The sequence below is a fragment of the Lepidochelys olivacea genome (assembly GCF_965140295.1).
Source record: "Lepidochelys olivacea isolate rLepOli2 genome assembly, chromosome: 7".
NCBI lineage: Eukaryota > Metazoa > Chordata > Testudines > Cheloniidae > Lepidochelys > Lepidochelys olivacea.
In genome coordinates, this window is record NC_140417.1 from 76,637,395 (window position 1) to 76,657,356 (window position 19,962).

General features: G+C 40.1%; 1 protein-coding gene across 15 annotated transcripts in view; it reads right to left on the reverse strand.

Annotated features, from left to right (window-relative positions):
* The window catches only part of SLC16A9 (solute carrier family 16 member 9), a 38,416-nt gene that overhangs the window by 6,655 nt on the left and 11,799 nt on the right, over positions 1 to 19,962 (reverse strand). For 7 of the 15 annotated variants that reach the window (XM_084633422.1, XM_084633419.1, XM_084633417.1 and 4 more), the window contains 3 exons: positions 18,581 to 18,918; positions 15,081 to 15,146; positions 12,610 to 12,820 (listed from right to left, as the gene is read on the reverse strand). In XM_084633422.1, the coding sequence (XP_084489548.1) occupies positions 12,610 to 12,805 (196 nt within the window). In that variant the 5' untranslated portion in view covers positions 12,806 to 12,820; positions 15,081 to 15,146; positions 18,581 to 18,918. Of the gene's footprint in view, positions 1 to 12,609; positions 12,821 to 13,919; positions 14,056 to 15,080; positions 15,147 to 18,580; positions 18,919 to 19,962 lie in introns of all 15 variants that reach the window. The other 8 variants (XM_084633414.1, XM_084633413.1, XM_084633412.1 and 5 more) reach the window with 3 other exon arrangements.

The window sequence follows — 19,962 nt, forward strand, 5'->3', positions numbered from 1 at the left end:
GTTGGTCCCAGGATATTAGAGACAAGCTTTCGAGCTACACAGCTCTTCTTCAGGTCCTGAAGGGCTTGTCTCTTTCACCAACAGAAGTTGTTCCAGTAAAAGATATTATCTCACCATGTCTCTTGATTATTAATTTTTCCTTACATTCATGGCAACAGTGCCACCTGGTGCTTCCACTAAGAAAGCATCTACTGTATATTACCTTTCCCGCAAACCTTTCAGGAAATGAAAGGCTGACTACAAATAGACTATTTTGATAAGAGATGGTTGTAAACAGCTTTTCTGATGTTTATTTTAAAACCGGCATAACATAAGGGATTTAGTGCAGACCACAGCTGTGGGGCGTTGTAGCTGAATTAATCTAGAACAGGGATCATGAAGCATAAAGGAGCTCTTTTTTCATTAATTTCAAAAATAATATAGTAAGTAGAACATTAAAGTAGAGGGAGTTAAAAGTCAGATACATGAGAAAGCTGCTGTCTGTTACAGGCAGGGAAATGCAAAATGCAAAACAGAGGCATATGCAAATATCTGAAATAATTCCTAGTGGCATCACCATACACCTCTAAGTCCCACTAAATAAGCCTCCTTTTCCCCACACATCTCCCTCATCTTTCCCATATAAGAGGAGGCTACAGCACAGAGCTTTTTTTCTTGTCTTTTTTTTTTTTTTTAAAATGAGAGTCAGGGACTGGCATAGTTCAGGGAAATTGCACTGGCCTTTCCCTTCTATGGCCCAGCAAGGGCAACCACTGTAGGCTCCTGGTTTCTCTGCTGTCACCTTTCTTGGGTAGAGACACACATCTCTCTCTGACTAGGGTTCATCCAGACTACACAGCTCCCTGCTGAACGGAGTGCACCAGCAAGCCAGACTGTGCTTTGCTTTCTCATCAGAGGCTACAAAAGGTTAATTGTCCACAGTTGTAAGTTACCACACGGCTCTTTCTAAGTGAGCACATTTATTTTTAAGGTGAAAGCATTATAGAGAAAACATATTAAAAGCAATAAAAAGAACCTGCATGTGTGATCATAAGCTTACCGAGTAATAATAATACTTGTAACTAGCAGTGGCCTTGAGCTGCAAAATTCAAACTCATATCTGAAATTCCTAAGTTTGGAAGTCTTCAGAACCAGGTTTTTAGACTGGCAAGTTTTAGAGCCAGTGGCCATTTGAGAAGATCAAACTTCATAGTTAAAGGATATTTTGATCAGGTCCATATCCAACTGTAATTCTCCAAAAGTACTATATAGAAAATGGCAGTCTGGTAGATTACTACTGTACTCGATGACATTTGTCAAGCTGGTCATGCTTATGTTAAGGGGAAACATGAGGAATTCCCAGAAGAGGGGCATTAAGGCAAGGGTAAGAAGGTAAACAGCAGTTGGAAATTGGTGCAGGTGGGAACAAGCAACTGGGAACGTGAGCCAGGCTTTTGGTACGGTTCGCAGCAGCACTGGCAGAGGCACAAGCAGGCTTGTGATGGAGGCTGGGATGGAGAACAGATATGGCAGCAGGAAAGAACCATAGGTCAAGTGAAAAGCAGGTCAGAGCTTTTGCTTCTAAAGAAGTTGTTAGTTTTAGGACTCTTCAAGGTGGTTAGATCAGGGCTCTATCCAGGCAAGGGGTAAGGGAGAAGGAGTTAGAGGAAGAAAAAAGAAGCTTGATTGTGGAGGTTGGTTATTTTGATTTTAGAAGAGGTAAGGAAGCTAGTGAGAAGTTTAACCTTGCTGCTTGTCAAGGGGAACAGCAACAATCAGTATATTGTGAGGATGAAAATTCTGCAGCGCAATTAGTGAGGGCAAGTGCTTGAAGTGTTAGGTTGTTGCTGATTCTTGAAATTAATTACTAGACTGGCAAATTAAAATTGATATGTTTCTTAAAACCTCAAGATTTAAAAAACAAAACACACAGGATGTCTGTGTGTTACATAAGAAGTTCTGCTACACTAAAAACATTAAGCAGGGATAACAATTCCATTGAGCAGAAGAATCTGCACTCTTTTTCATTCTCTATTTCTTGGTCAGTATCCTGTGAACAAGATAAACAGTGCTTCCTTTTCCTTCCTCCTCTTTTTATGAAGGGACTCTCCAAATTCCAAGACATCCTTTTTACAAAACTTCCCAGTACAGGAAAAGAAAGTGAAGCCTGAAGATACAAACATGTCAAATAATCTACAGTTTCTGCAAGATACTGTGGCCCTAGGTTTAGGAGCCTATTTCTTAAAGGTCCATTTTTCAGGAGTGTTCTAAATTTAGATGCTGAATCTTTTTATACTTCACATCCCCAAATTCTCACATTTCAGAGAGCAGTTAAACTGGTCAATCTCCTAGATTATCCATCTTTCTGGAATTGGATTTAAATTTGTTTTTTATTGGCTTCTTCCTTTCCTATTTTTAAAGCCTTGTACATAAGATAGCTACTTTTTGTTAATAAAAATATGATTTCTGGTAGCCATTATCTTTGACAAGAGAGTTTCAGAGATAACAGTACTCTCCATGGAAGAATCACACAGCGACCTTCACCAAGATAAGATAAATCTCAGACAAACTCATTCCTTCAGTAAAATAATCTCTCCATGGCTCTTAAGAAGTAATTATTTCCTCACATTTGCTAAACATCTGCAAGACAATCTTTGGCATAAGCTTGATGTCAAAAGATTTATAAATTTCTTATTTGTGTGTGAGGCAGATAATGTTCCTCACTTTTTATTTCTTTCCATCCAAATTAAGGACCTTAAATCACCTATAATTAACTATAAGGCAAAAAGCCACATCAGAGATCTGCAATGCAGCCATGAGGCCATCAAACTCTACCTTCACAAGATACTACCACTTAGATCTTTTGACGACTGCAGACAGTCTGCAAAGCAGGGTGAAGCCCTGCTGCCTGTGTAGAAGAATAATGGTCTAGGGACCCATCGACTGAAGCTTCTGCCTTGCAAAGACTATCAGTACTAACATCTCCCTCTCTTCACTTTCTCAACTTGCTATGTTTTGTTTATGATGATTTAGCAGAAATCATCATGGATAAAAATCAATGATTTAAAAACAAATTGATTTTTTTAAATTTAAATAGGTTTTTTCCTCAAAAAGCATTTTATAAAGAAAAATCCTATCTAAAGATAAAGATATATCTTTGAGCTATAATGTCTCATCATGGAATAGGGATTATAAATTCTAATTCTATAGTATGAGACACTATATTCATGTAATGTTTAAGAAAAGTTTTGTAAATGAATTCTAATAGTTCATGGATTACGGACCTAATCTTATGGGGTTCCAGGGGCTTCTGTATAGATTACTTAGGTTAATCTTTCTATCTACCCAATGAGACTCAGTGCTCAGTCTAGAAGATACCATCAGAGATGCTTAGTTTTACAATTCTCAAACTGTGGATTTGTGTCTCCAGAGATAACATGCTTGTTAACAGCAAAAATGTTTTTAAATAAATATATAGAGGTCAGAAATAACAGACCTCAATCCTATGGTCCCTCTGCAAATTTGTATGATAAATGATAATATGATAAAGCGTATGAAAGAGAAATTGAGAAGTGTGCAAAAGGTCTAGAGCAGGGGTGGCCAACCTGAGCCTGAGAAGGAGCCAGAGTTTACCAATGTGCATTGCCAAAGAGCCACAGTAATATGTCAGCAACTCCCCACCACCTCCCACCCACCTGCAGCCCTGCCGATCAGCACCTCCCCCTCCCTCCCTACACCTCCTGATCAGCTGTTCAGCTGTTTCATGGCATGTAGGAGGCTCGAGGGGCAAGGGGAAGAGCAAGAGCACAGCAGGCTTGGGGAAGAGGAGAGTGGGGGCAGGGCCTGAAGCAGAGCCAGGGGTTGAGCAGTGAGCGCCCCCCGGCACATTGGAAAGTTGGTGCCTGTAGCTCCAGCCCCGGAGTCGGTGCCTAGACAAGGAGCCGCATATTAACGTCTGAAGAGCCACATGTGGCTCCGGAGGCACAGGGTAGCCACCCTTGGTCTAGAGTGTAAAATTGTTAACCTGAGTCTTGGTGGGTGGAGCAATGTCCACAATGATCCTGTTGTATGTGCTTGTGTGACAACAGAAGAAGGGAATGTCTTCCTTACAGAAACAATTGATACATCAGGAAATGCACACACAGCAGAATACTTACAAGTAGCAGCAGTAAAAGCTATAACAAACTGAAAAAAAATTCAAGTGTCTAGTACGTAGTTCGGTCACAGACTGTGCTGCAAATTTATCCAAGATGAGAAGAAATTTAGAAGAGAGTCCCAAGCTAACAATATACAGTTGCAGTGCTCATTTGATGTATCTCTTAGCCAAAGACTTCAGTGTTCCAGAAATAAAGACTGTTTTTGAAATTGCAAAATACTTCCGTAACAACCACTTTGCAGCAGCTGCTCTGAAAAAAGTGGGAGGAACCAGGCTAACTCTCCCACAAAGATGTGCGATGGAACTCAGTAGTGGACTCTTTTGAGCACTATATCAAGAACTGGCCTAATCTGATGACAGTTTGTGAACAAAATCGTGAAAAAAAAATAGATGGCACTGTCACAGCCGAAGTTCTCAGCATTAGGCACAAGAGACATGTTGAACACATGCCAAGTACCCTGAAGCCTATTTCTGTAGTCTTGAACAAAATGCAGGGAAATAGCTGTTTTATTACTGATGCTGTTGAAATTTGGAAGGAACTGAGTGAGATCTTAAAAAGGAGACACATGCAATGACAGTTAAATTACAAGCATTAAAAAAAACCCGAATGAGACAAGCACTATCTCCAGCTCATTTTCTTGCAAATATTCTCAATACTCGGTAGCAGGGTCAAACCTTAACTGCTGAAGAAGCAGGGCTGGCTACGACATGGATATCCAGCAACCATCCTTCCATAATGCCAGCTAGAATAAACTTCACAGCTAAGGGTGAACCATTCAAGAAATATGTTTGCTGGTGACGTTTTAAAGAAAGTCAGACCAGTAAACTGGGGGAAGACACTTAAGCACTTGGATTCAGAGACTGTTGAAGTGATAAGCTCACTTTTAAACAGCAGTAGCTTCTCCTGCTGATGTAGAAAGAATATTTTCTTCCTCTGGACTAATTCATTCCAAAATTGAGAAATCACTTGGGACCTGAAAAAGCAGGAAAGCTTGTTTTTCTTTTCCAGATTATGAACAAACAGGAAAATGAAGGTGAAGACTACTGTGTTAGCTGCAGAAGCCAATATTTTAAGTTTCTCATGTTGACCTGGCTGACATAGTCGATTGAATTTTTTATTTTTTTTTAAAATATTTCATTTAAACTATTTTACTTAAAAACAATTTTAACAAAAACAAACCTGTTTTAAAAAATTTGAATGTTTAAATCCAAAAATGCATATGCTTGTTTTGTTAAAATATTATGTTTGCTGTTGAAGAAAAATATCCAGAATACATAATGTTGTTTTAGTTAAATAGAACAATTTAAATATCTGTCTGGTGATGTTCTCCTCCTAAAACAGCATGGCAAGAAAATCCTCTAAATATTAATGATTAACCTGTTGAATTGGAGGTAGTTCACCTCCCAATGACTTCATAAATATCTGCTTCAAGTATCTTTGGTAAATGAAATAACCAAACAATCATTCATTTTCTGATATAGCTGTAAAATTAATCTGAAAAGTTTTCAAAATAAATCACTTTAAAAATATATAGTGTGTACCTTCTAAAAATGAAATCTACATCTATCTTGGAATTGTGAAGAATATGTATTAAGGTTATAACAACCAACAAGAATGCACTTTTATGTAGAAATCCATGCTTAAATTGAGTCTTCCTGACGACTGATTTAATCACGATTTAAATCAAATCCACCCTGGCAGAAATGATATGAGAAAGAATAGGAAAAAAAATCCTCTCTTTCATTACTATCTTCATTAATCTGACCCACCATTGTAATTAATACCTGCTTGAACCTGTTTAATGAGGATGCAATGCCAGCATAGGATCTAGCCAACTTATGCAAAAATTAAGCCATTTTTATTTTTAGTGAGACATTTGCATATTAAGATGTTTCTCTGGAACTAACAGGTCTCTACAGCTTTGAAAGAACACTTCCAAATACTTCCGCTTGGGGAAGCACAGTCGGTCCCAGAATCCCTTTCACACACTGGAAAGCAGCCTACTTGTGGCCAATAGACTTTTCATTCAAAACCTATTTGAAAAGAATCTGTTAATCTTAAAATGACAAAATTTTGAGCCAAGTTCTGTTCTCAGATCTCCATTTGTAGCTTCCACAGACTACAGTTGGAGCTGTATGCATGGAATATTTGGCCTTAAATCTGTACTCATTGAAAGGTGTTTTACAAAAAAAAAGTTGTAAAAAAATATGATGTGAAATCTAACATAATGGTAAAGTTATGTACTTTATACCTCAAACCACCAAGAGCATTCCACACATAAATTTACCTTGATTTAATTTTTATTTGTTTTTAAAGCAACTTTATAGTCTCCTTATTCCTCTTCCACATTTAAATATAAATAAATAAAAAAAAATAAAAGATGTATTCTAGTTGTCTCTTGCACTGCAGAATGCTGTGAGGTCATCTATAAAATGCTACGATGCAACATTGCACAGGCTTGGCTATTGGGTGGGGATGTTTGTTTGTTTTGGGGGAGGTGTGAGATAGGTTTTTTAGAATATTGCATGGTTCTGATTTAATTTTGGTTTGTATACCAAGTGATTTAAATTTAAAAAAGTGTTTTCTTTAAAAGAGGAGGGGAGGAGTTCAGGAACATAATTAAAATTTTCACTTTTTAAACAGACATTCACAATACCCTAAATTGCTAGAACTGGGCAAAACATGACATTCCCCCACGCCGCCCCCACCCACTTCACCACCCCTTACTGAGATTAATATATTAATCTCCCTGTCAGTCAACTGAATTAAAAAACCAAGAGTGATTTCCTTCTGCATTTAAGTCTTCTTTGGATCAGCTATAAAAATAAATATGCACAGAATTAACAAATAGCTTTATTGTAAAGTCTGAGTGTCATGTTTAAATATAGAAGATTTTATAAACCCTTTTCTTGGCTTGTCCACAGTTTCTAAGATGAGCATGATAAGGGAGGTTATGACTAAGCTATGCAATGATGCCACAAAAAGAAAGACTCCCTTATTTTCACAATACTGACATGAGACATTGCCTTAATGATGTTGCCAGGATTATAGTTGAAATGGCACAAGTGGGAAACTAGGCTAATGTGAAATGCACCTCAATAAAGAGGGTGCTACCCAAGGCCCAAAGTGCTACTTGATTCCCAGTTCAGCTCTTTACATGAGTCTCATGAAATGTGCAGGGTCTTGTGCAGATCCTCTGTACTGAGGTGAAGGAGTTAAAACTCACCATACTCAGCAGGTTTGAAATTTAGATTTTTTGAAAACACTGAAACTATGAAAAAAATACATAGACATTGCTCTTTAAAAATACTTGTTTCCTGTGCCAGTCTGAAAAACACACACACACATTCTTATCTCAGTTACATTGGTGTACTATAATCCAATGGAGCTATACCAGATTTACACCAGTGTAAATGATAATAAACCTGGTACTCATTCTCTATATAAATGAGGAAGACTCCAAGCAGTGTGGTATGTTAAAATCACATGAAAGTAGTAATTAAATGAGAAATTTGTCATTAACATAAGTAATAAGCAAATTTTAGTGCAAAAGTGCTGGGAAAGTGGTACTTGAAGATGTTGCTCTGAAAACCGTTTGTAGAAATAAGCCTGCCATGGGTCAGATAGAAAGTGTAACCCTAATGTGTTAATACACCAACTACTCAAATGAATAATTTATAAATTATTCAAATGTTTAAATGAACAAACAATTTAAGTGCCATAACTTTTTATAAGCTTACTAGTGGTAAGCACAACTGTTAAATGAACTGCAATTTAATGAAGATAATACATTAGGAAATAAATATTTCTCCTTATTAATGGTGACATTTACCCCAGGGCCCATAAAAGATTTTCTGTGCTGCTTAATCCATGTATGATCCTTGCACTGGGGAAAAAGGAGAGGTACTGAGCTCTCATGTAGGGGGCTGTCATAAATATAAAGGGAAGGGTAATCACCTTTAAAATCCCTCCTGGCCAGAGGAAAAATCATTTCACCTGTAAAGGGTTAAGAAGCTAAAGGTAACCTCGCTGGCATCTGACCAAAATGACCAATGAGGAGAGAAGATACTTTCAAAAGCTGGGAGGAGGGAGAAAAACAAAGGGACTGTGACTGTGTGATGCTTTTGCCAGGGACAGAACAGGAATGGAGTCTTAGAACTTAATAAGGAATCTAGCTAGAGATGCGTTAGATTATGATTTCTTTAAAATGGCTGAGAAAATAGCTGTGCTGAATAGAATGAATATTCCTGTCTGGGTGTCTTTTTTGTAACTTAAGGTTTTGCCTAGAGGGACTCTCTATGTTTTGAATCTAATTACCCTGTAAGGTATTTACCATCCTGATTTTACAGAGGTGATTCTTTTTTACTTCTATTAAAAGTCTTCTTGTAAGAAAACTGAATGCTTTTTCATTGTTCTAAGATCCAAGGGTTTGGGTCTGTGGTCACCGATGCAAATTGGTGAGGATTTTTTACCAAACCTTCCCCAGGAAGTGGGGTGTAAAGGTTGGGAGGATTTTGGGAGGAAAGACGTTCCAAACAACGTTTTCTCAGGAACCCAGATAAAGTTTGGTGGTGGCAGTGGAAGTCCAAGGGCAAAGGGTAAAATAGTTTGTACCTTGGGGAAGTTTTAACCTAAGCTGGTAAAAATAAGCTTAGGAGGTTTTCATGCAAGTCCCCACATCTGTACCCTAGAGTTCAGAGTGGGGAAGGAACCTTGACAGGGGCACAGAGAAGTTGCGATTGTATTTCAGTTCCATGACAGTCATCTCTCATATGCACATAGACTCACAAGCATAGATGTGAATTTCATTCTCCTGGTCTCTGTTTAGTTCCCTGCACAATGCCAGTGTAGTCAGACTTGATGCAGAAAGCTTGAATTTCAACCCAAGGGCTAAATTTTGCCCTCAGATATATAGCAGGAATGCACATTTTTGCCAGCTTAATCCAGGAACAAATTTTGACCCTCTAGTGTTCTGTTGACTCACTGATTCAAATGATTTAACATTTTACCTAATCAAAATTGATGAGTTCATTGTCGGGTCCTGACAAGGTACAAGAAACTACCTTTTTTCCCCCGACTACTGAAGTACTCATCTCATCCAATGTTATGCCCAACAGACATGAGTGTAAGCCAGTTCTGTCCTGGCAAGCCATTAACACTTCAGGCACATTCTAATCCTTTTTTTAAATAAGTTATGACTTTTTTTTGAAAATATGTATATGCAGTCTGAATGACCAGTGGAAAATGCCAAGGCCCTGGGATTTCAATTTCTGGAACAATGGCGTAAACAATTTGTTTTCAATCAAATATTTGTGAATACTGCACTTTGTAAAGCTATTACTATATGTTCAAAGTATAAAATATAAGAAGGGCCATTAAGCAGGCAGCGTTCTCATCCTGCTCTGAAAAGAGTAAACACACTCAAAATACTGATAAACAGGGGTTTGGTGTTTTAATTCTGTTAAAAAAAAAGTTAAGAGTACTAGATTATTCAATGGTAAAGTGCATTACAAGATCTCTTTCCCATTTATTTTATGATGTCACAGAAATTTCGAGACTCTGTAAAATGTAGTACTGCTGATTTGTTTTGTACCAAGGCAGAGGGAGTCAAAGGGTTTAGTACAGAGGTGGGCAAACTACGGCTCAGGGGCTGCATCCAGCTCTTCAGACATTTTAATCTGGCCCTTGAGCTCCCGTTGTGGGGCAGGCTCCAGGGCTTTCCCTGCTCCGGTGCTCCAGTTAGGGAGTGGGGTCAGGGGCTTGCCCCGCTCCACACAGCTCCTGGAAGCAGTAGCATGTCCCACCTCCAGTTCCTACACATAGGGGCAGCCAGGTGGCGCCACATGCTGCTCCACCCCAAGCACTGCCTCCGCAGCCCCCATTGGCTGGGAACTGTGGCCAATGGGAGCTGCAGAGGTGGCACCTGCAGACGGGGCAGCGTGAAGAGCTACCTGGCCGTGCCTCCACATAGGAGCAGGAGGGAGGACATGCTGCTGCTTCTGGGAGCTGCTTGAGGTAAGTGCACCTGGAGCCTGCACCCCTGGCCCCCTCCTGGGCCCCAACCCTGATCCCCCTCCCACGCTCCTGCACCCCCAACCCCTCATCCCCACCCAGAGCCTGCATCCCAACCTCCTCCCACACCCTGAACTCCTCATTTCTGGCCCTATCCCAGAGCCCACACCTCCAGTTGGAGTCCTCACCCCTCCCACACCCCAACCCCCAATTTCGTGAGCATTCATGGCCCACCATACAATTTCCATACCCAGATGTGGCCCTTGGGTCAAAAAGTTTGCCCACCCCTGGTTTAGTAGCTGGTAGGAAATGAGAGAAGGATTAGACAGATGTAAAAGGAAGTTGGGGCTTTTCTCACAGAGGAGGGTTTGGCTGATGGTGGTAGTGAGTCAAGGAGCTTTGGTCACAGAGGTAAAGGTAGAAAGAACATCTCTCTCATTTACTCCCCTCACACAAGTTTCATTTAGGCCTCAATCCTTCAACACACTGAGCAGCTCCCAGGGAGGTGCTGAACACACCTAAGGCCAATATTTAAGCACCAATGGCATTCACAAAACCACTGATCAGCTGCCACCTAAGCCTGGAAGCACTTGAAGCTTCCACTGGTAAAGTCCCATAGGAGCCTAAATTTTTGCTACTGAGCCACCTAAATCCTGACAGCACTGAGTTACTCAGCACTTAACTCATGCCTAAACCACAGCAGGATTCACAAGTTAGGGGTCTCCCCTGCCCTGATTAGCTTGCCTGCAGGGCTGGATCCAGTAGGCATGTTCAGAGCACACTTAACATGAAAGATGGGGAGGTGGGGGAGCCCTCTTTTACCCAGCAGTCCAGAAGGTTAGAGCACTCACTCAGGGGGTGGGATACTGGGGTTCAAATACCTATGTGCCTGATGTGGAACAGAGATTCAAATCTAGGTCTTCCCCCACCTCGGTGAGTGCCTAGTCACTGAGCTATAGAGTCACTCACCATCTCTCTCTCTGGCCCCAAGAATATTTAATTATTATACAAAGTGGAACAGCTTCAACACCAGGAGAGGTTGCGTGAGACCTTCCCCATAATATTGTATAGCCCAGTTATAAGGGCACTCTTCTGGGTTGGAGCGGGGAGAGAGAAGAAGAGAAGAGATTGGTACCACTGCCACTTACTCCTCCTCTCTACACAAAGAACATAAGCCAGGCCAGTCCCTCACTTCTGGAGAGGGTTCATGGCTGTGAATCCCAAGTAGAGAGAAGTACCTCCCTCTGACCCAGATTTAGGCCACACTTCTCCTCAGCCTCTCTTTCTAGCTAGTTTAGGCAGCTCCCCACACAGCATGCTGGCTTCTATTCATCCCTTTTTTAAGGGTCTAACTCTTCCCAGGCACTGTATGGGGTGCTTTGGCACTTAACTTGGTGTTAGGAGCAGGGTACCTAACCTAATACAAGTTAGCCATAACATCAAGCATTGCAATGCCTACATCCCACTTATGAATCTAGCCCTGAAAGTACAAGACCCTTATTACAAATAATCACACTTGGTTACAGAACTTATTTCTTCCTTCTTTCTTGCAAAGGAGGCTTTGCTCAGAGTTTTGCTGTCATGGACAGATATGACGGTTTTCATGAAGTGGAATCTGCTGATGGAAATAATGAAGATTTGCCTTGGATATAGTGTGCAAAAATTTCAGTTTCTATGTATGAATCTTTGGATAGTGAAAACTAGCAAATGTTACACAGCTCTATAAGGGGTATTCAGTATTAAAGTCATACAGCAGCACTGTTATTTCACCTACAGACATCCCAGGAAATATTCTATCACACAAGATCCAGCTGTTCCTCTTGGAATGATGAGCTCCTTATTGAAGAAAGGCTCCACATTACTGAAGTTATTTCAGTCATTTATATATGCCTTTCCCAACTTCAGTGGGAGTTTTTCCTTGAGTAAAGAAAGTGGAGCTGTCAGTTCCACATCTCAAGCTAGAAAAATGACTAACTAGTTCCTTAATTGCTCTCTCCTTGTGATCCAACAAATCAAGATAATGGTTATTTGTTCTCCTTTCAGCAAAACAACAGCAAAATAATAATAATGAAAGATCTGTGCTCCCCCCAAGCTCTTATTTTTTGTTCACAGTATAAATTAGGATTCACAGAAGCAATTTCTCTCAGCTATTTTTAGTTTGTTAAAGTAAGTTATTTTGGGTTTATCCTTAGGACAACAACATTCTTAGTGGCAAGTTGCTCTTTGTGAAACTGACATTGTACTTTGTTGTGCATTAAAAAAGTAAAATGCAAAAATGTAGTTATGCCATGAATGCCATTAACCACCTTGGATTAAGGCAAAATACAGTATGGAAGTTCTTTCTAGATTCCCATTCTTAAATTAATCATTTAGTGCATTTTAAAAGCATAAATAGATTTAACAGCTATTAAAATATGAAGAAAGCATGTCATTTACAAATATATATTGCTTTGAGACTTACTGGCAAGTAATCCAACTCCACTTGCCAGGGATCCAATCCAAGCAGTCTTTCCTTTCCCCTCTCCAAAAGTATCCAGCCATTCTAGATACAAGACTCCAACTGCTAATGGAGACCCATAACAGAAGAACTGAGTAAAGAAGGAAACAAGGACAATCACCCAGCCCCATCCACCATCTGGCGACTTCAGCAATACCATTTTCTAGTGCCGGCTCTGTACAAAGCAGAGAACAAACAAAACATACAATAGAAAATATGAACTAGTCCATTTCTCAAATGCGGCCACTGTGGCTTTATGTAGCCACCAGGGGCTTTTCATGCAGCCACTACAGCCTCCTGGGCAGTGATGGGGAGGGACAAAACATAGGCTCCTCCCACTCCCTCCTTGTTGCTCCTGGATGCACCACCTCTGGAGAAAGGTGGGACATAACACTGCAGGAGCGAGGGGAGTTCTTGACCCACGTTGGGGGGAGGGGGTTTGGATGGCAGGCTCCAGTAGGAACTTCAGGAACCTGGGACTTCAGGAACCTGAACTTGCAGCCCCGGGGCCCAACTGTGGGGCAGCAGGTGTTGACCCGTGCCCCTTCCCTCCTGTCGGCTCTAGCCATGCAGCCCTGGACTCCAGCTGTGGAGCTTCAGCCTCCAGCCCCTGGTTCCAGCTGCATGGCAGCAGGTGCTGGCTCCCAGGGCTCCAGCCATACAGTAGCAGGTGCTGGCCACAGGGACCGACCCCCAGCCCCAGCCCCAGGGCAGCGGGCTCCAAGCGTGGGGCTTTGGGTGCTAATTCCTGGGTTTGGCCACAAGGCAGCAGGTGCTGACCCCCAGCTCTGGCCGCAGAGCTTCATTCGGCCTCTGCCCCCCAGTTCTGGCTGTGTGGTGGCAGGCGCTGGCCAGCCATGCAGCCCTAGCCCCTGGTGCTGATCAAGCTTCAAACACTCCTTGGCATTTCTTATAAAACATGCACAAGATGTAATAATACACGAGATGTCAGTGATAAGTCATACATTATATACATACATCACTTCTTTTTTTTTTAATTATTCTTCAAACTGGTGGTGCCTTAGTTACCATAAATCCAATTGTACAGGGCTCAGGAGGAGGGAAAAATTAATAAAGATAGAACTGTTCCAAAAACAAACTAGCTTTCTGAAAATAATTTAAAAAAAGTGTCACAGATTTGAATCTAACATTTTGGGGCTAGAAATGAGTACTCGGCCCTTATGGAAAGTGGGATAATTTCACTTTCCAGTGGCATAGGGTTCACTTTTTAACCCATGCAATACCACGAAGCATCAGACACTAACAATACTTACGTATACAAAACGGGTCATGCAGCCCCAGACTGAATCTTGCCCACCCTAGACCTCAGGAGGTGTAATTATGTGGGAGGGATATTCCATATTTGGGGCAGAAGTAATAGTAGAACTGGAAACAGCCCTCTGCTCATTCCTGCAAATGAAATGACATCTACAGCACTGGAACCATCAAAACCACCCCCTTAACTTTATTCCTTTTATGTGCTTTGGGAGTCTCACAACCAGCAGGTGTAAGTTTCCTAAATTGCATATAAATGCTATATGCACCGGAAAAAACTTGATCACGATTGAATAGAAGTTTCCTAAGACCTCCCTCAGAGCTGCCACACTCTTAAGATGGTCTTAAGATGCACATCACTAATGAGTATTTTGGGAAGGGTACATCTGACTTGTGTAGGCTTCTGAACTCCAGAACAGCTAGCTATACGTTTAGCAGCCCTGCAAGATTCCTAATGTAGGAAAACTCCTTTTAGTAACGGATTGCCCACAGCTGACCAAAAGCACAATCCATCCTCCCCTAGGCCAACAAGTATAAAATTCGGAGTTTCCAGGCTAAGCTATTTTAGAGTCATGAAGAGTGACTAGATAAATCACTACAGAGGTGACTAGGAGAAGTAATGTGTCCCAGTAGGTAGTGCCTGGGACTGGTATGCAGGAAGCCTAGGTTCTAATCCTTCCATGTGTGACCTTGGGCAAGTCACCTCACCACTCTGTGCCTCAGTTTTCCCATTGTAAAATGGTCATAATGATACTGACCTCCTTTGTAAAGTGCTTTCAGATCTACGTACACATTGTCTAAGTAGAACTAGGTATTAAGTTTAAATCACTGGGAAGAAGGTTGCTGTGATAGTGTTCTAGTCAAGTAAGAAACAAAAACAGCAGCAGAGAAGAAATTTAGAGCATGTCTGCAAATCAAGCAACATGGAGAATGTATACTTTTTCTTCTCCATTAAAATTCAAAGATATTTTACAAAAATAATTTAAAAAAAAAAGAAAATTTAAATGCTAAGAATTACATACCTCAAGTGAAAATTCAATTAAGAAATACATTATGGAAAGCTCCAAGAGAAAAGTCAATATTTTTACAAATATTCATTACTGAGACATGGAAAATGGTGGGACTAGAGATGCAATTGATTTAAGTAGTACACTACTTACAGAAGATGATCTAGACTCCTTCAACCTTCTAGAATATATAACTCCAGTTCCACTGGGTAATTCTACCTGTGGGGAAAATATTCGATAAAAAAAAAGTTCTTCCGCACACACAGCCAATAGCTAGCACAGTAAAACAAACATGAAAGTCTGAAGGCTTGATCCTTTTTTTTAAAAAACACTAATAGGAACTTCAAAGCTTAGAGTGGAGAAACACTGGCCCTCTCTTGATCAATTAGGGGCTGACAGCAACCTTGGACCCAAGAAGAGCAAAAATACAGGCCAACAAACATAAAACAAACTTTGACCCTCTAGGGCTCTTTGGGAATGATTTACAGGGTTATAAGAGGACAGACTATCTTAAGAATATATTACTATCAGTTATAAATCAAGGACTTTGTTTCCTTGTATTAAGTTTCTCTCATAATTTCTTGTTAGTAAGTTTCTTTTGATAAGTTAGCCGCTATCAACTCGATATTATTTGAATGCAGATGCATCATCATATAATCTAAGACAATGCAGTTTTGATCAACAGCATTTAAAAATATACACATTTTCTGTCGTCAGAACCCTTCAAATTATATAAAATGGGACCTTCTCATTTCTGCAAAAGATTACACACTCAACTACTGAAGGGTTTGTAGAAATCCTCTTGTATTAAAATACCATCCATGATTTGCATTTTTGTGCTCAACATAAACAGCAAGTGGTGCATATTGCAATATTTTCAAGAAAGGATGCTTTGCAGACACAAAACAGGGAAGTGCTCAGAAAACTAATAAACTAGAAGTGCACTTAAAAATATGGTTAAAATATCTATTCTGCTTTGTTCGCTAACAATCCATACCACAAACAATATTTTTCTACAATGAATATTTTTCTCTACGTTTTAGCTGCGGTGTCAAGCCTTTAATTTCTATTGTGTTGAAGCTCAGAAACTTGGCATACAGGCTCAGCAAAAATTGTTTAAATCAGTTCTTGTTCCAGACATTAAAGAAAAAAAAATGTCTTGGTCATAAGTGTTTTGTCATGCTCTAATTGAAAAAAAAGGGGGGGGGGAGAGAAAAGGATTAAAAACCTGGATTAGGTATTCAACTGGAGTAAATCTGCATAACTCCAGTGACTTTAATGCAACTATGCCAATTTATACCTGCTGACAATTTGGCAGCACTTACTTTGCACAGTGAAGATACCTTTTGCTATTTTTTTTTTTTTTTGGTAATTGAAATTAAAGCTACTTAATATAGGCACATTATTCTCTTTCCTAAACATACCTTTTACATTGCACTTAAACTGAGATCAGTGATAGCGAACATCCTATCATTTACATAATAGTTCCATTCACATATCAGATTTTCTTTACTAAATAAGACAAAGATATTATGTTGATTTACTATTTTTACCAAGCACAATCAAAGCCTCTAGCAAACTTTATTATGCCATAGTCACAAGCTGAAAATCTCCATTGATAAGCCTGATTTTGTCCTCATCCTAAAATACTCGAGTCATTTCTACTTAAAATTTTGTGTTGTCTAAGCAACAGATATTTTTGGTATCTGATCTGAGGTAATCTGGATACACTATTTTTGAGATAGGGAACTTATGAAAAAAAATAGATGTTAGAAGAAACTGCCAAACTTTAAAAAACAGCTTGTTCAAGAAACTTCAAATGTAGTTTATTTGAAAGGTCTTGCTGAGATCAAGAGCACAGGACTAACTTTAAGAGTGTGCAGCCATACTTGAGAAGTTACTCATGGTTGAATTGGAATCAGAATGTTTCATTGGACTCTAGATGACTTTTAATGAATGCCAAATGACACAAATTTCAGAGTAGCAACCGTGTTAGTCTGTATTTGCAAAAAGAAAAGGAGTACTTGTGGCACCTTAGAGTCTAAGGAAACAGCCTTCAAAGTCCAAACATATTAGCGGAAAGTTTGTCAGTGATTACTCTTCCTTGCCATTCTCACAAGTTGCACTCTTACCCAATACACCCCAGCCACTGACAGCCAGAGCTTTACCTCAATTACCAGTTGCTAGCATCTTCTCCAGTCATCACACTGTATAGATGGTGACAGGCAACAATGGAATTTTCATTCTTAGTGCAGTCTCCTCCGATACCTACTCCTGCCATCAGTGCTACCACGAGAAACCCCCATTACATAAGCCAGCAAAGGTTCCCTTCACTCTTCCTTGAGGAAATAAAGTCCCATTGACAAGAATAGGAGTTGTGGCACCTTAGAGACAAACAAATTTATTTGAGCATAAGCTTTTGTGAGCTACAGCTCACTTCATCGGATGCATTCAGTGGAAAATACAGTGGGGAGATGTATATACACAGAGAACATGAAACAATGGGTGTTACCATACACACTGTAACAAGAGTGATCAGGTAAGGTGAGCTATTACCAGCAGGAGAGCGGGGGGGAAGATAGGGACCTTTTGCAGTGATAATCAAGGTGGGCCATTTCTAGCAGTTGACAAGAACATCTGAGGAATAACAGAACGCCACTAGCCATCACCTTCAGACCCCAACTAAAATCTCTCTAACGCATCATCAAGGATCTACAACCTATCCTGAAGGACGACCCATCACTCTCACAGATCTTGGGAGACAGGCCAGTCCTCGCTTACAGACAACCCCCCCAACCTGAAGCAAATACTCACCAGCAACCACACAACAAAAACACTAACCCAGGAACCTATCCTTACAACAAAGCCAGTTGCCAACTGTGTCCACATATCTATTCAAGGGACACCATCATAGGGCCTAATCACATCAGCCACACTATCAGAGGCTCATTCACCTACACATCTACCAATGTGATATACGCCATCATGTGCCAGCAATGCCCCTCTGCCAAGTACATTGGCCAAATCGGACAGTCTCTATGTGAAAGAATAAATGGACACAAATCAGACGTCAAGAAGTATAACATTCAAAAAGCAGTCAGAGAACACTTCACTCTCTTTAGTCACTCAATTAAAGACCTAAAAGTGGCAATTCTTCACAAAAAAAACTTCAAAAAACAGACTCCAATGAGAGACTGCTGAATTGGAATTAATTTGCAAACTGGATACAATTAACTTAGGCTTGAATAGAGACTGGGAATGGATGGGTCATTACACAAAGTAAAACTATTTCACACACACCCCTCCCCCCCACACACACACAGTTCCTCAGATGTTCTTGTCAACTGCTGGAAATGGCCCACCTTGATTATCACTACAAAAGGTTGTCCCCCTCCCCAGCTCTCCTGTTGGTAATAGCTCACCTTACCTGATCACTCTCCTTACAGTGTGTATGGTTAAACACCCATTGATTCATGTTCTCTGTGTATATACACATCTCCCCACTGTATTTTCCACTGAATGCATCCGATGAAGTGAGCTGTAGCTCACAAAAGCTTATGCTCAAATAAATTTGTTTATCTCTAAAGTGCCACAAGTCCTCCTTTTCTATTTCCCTAGTGACTCCTTTAGACCTATAGAGCTCCTAAACTCACCTTGGCTTCTCCCTTATCATCAGCTCAGAGCACCTGAAGTGTTTCCAAGTTCTGCAGGAATCACCAACCACTGGCAGCTCCTGCAGTCATTCTGGCTCCCTAGTCAGCTTCCTTGGAGTTATTCATTCCCTATCTTGATTTCCACAGCAGTTCTAGACTTGTCTTCCTGCTGGTTTTTTTTAAAATTTGCAGCAGCTGCTGAAGCATTCGTAGAGTTTGCATCAGGCCCATTGTTTCAGCAGACAGAATAAGCAGATCTGCAGAGCATCAATATAAGAGTCAAAGTACGGAGTCTGTTTGAGTAGTGATATGCTGGGGAGCCAAGTCATGAAGCCTGGCTGGGAAGCAAAAAAGACCACACAAAATTAAGCTCCAGAGGATTCCCTGGTTCCCTGGCTGCCTGAATATCAGTCTTCTGCAGATGTTAGGACCCAGTAAGCTATCTTGCTCCTTGTCTCCCAAGGTATAAAAGCATTTTTTAAAATGTGTGTAATATACACAAAAAAAATTATAGATTAATTCAATTTTTAAAAATTGAATTAATGTTAGGAATACATCTCAGTAATTTAAGGGCAAAAACAACCTTACAAGAACACTGCAATCATCAAAAAGCCATTAGAAACTTAAATATATATATCAGTGTTAAGGGTAAATTTAAAAGAAATCCAATCACTTAAAGTATGGAAATACAGTAGTTTAAGTACTTTAACTGTGTATCTTAAACTTTACATTTAGCGGAATTAGCGTTAGAATTTCCCATTATGTAAAATATTAACCCCGTAATCATAAATTTTAACAGCCACAGGAGACCCAAAGAAGAAAATGTTTCACAAAAGCTTTATGAAATCTATAGTTTGCTGTTGTGACATCTTACATTTGGAGACAAAACCAAGTTTGCAGAGGTTTAAAGCGTAATATTGAAAATGTGCACCACAGAGGACTTTGTAATTTGCTTCATCACAACTCGAACTTCATTTAATCCAGTGCTTTTATCTATATAAATATATATGAATGAACTGGGCCTAATAAACGTACTTAGAGTTAACGTACCTAATATATGCACAAGGATGCCTGTATGTGGAACACAGCATCTTAATGAAGAGAAGGGAATAATTGCCTTCAATTTACTATTTGTCTAGCTACAAATTTGTAAAGTATATTTTTTTCTGTTGACAGCATATGGCTGCAAAGTAAGCAGAGGTCAGCATAACAAGTGCATGATTAAAACTAAGGATATGTCTTCACTACCTGCCGGATTGGCGGGCAGCGATCGATCCAGTGGGGATTTATCATGTCTAGTCTAGACACGATAAATCGATCCCCGAGTGCTCTTCCATTGCCTGTTGTACTCCAGCGCCACAAAAGGCGCAGGCAGAGTCGAC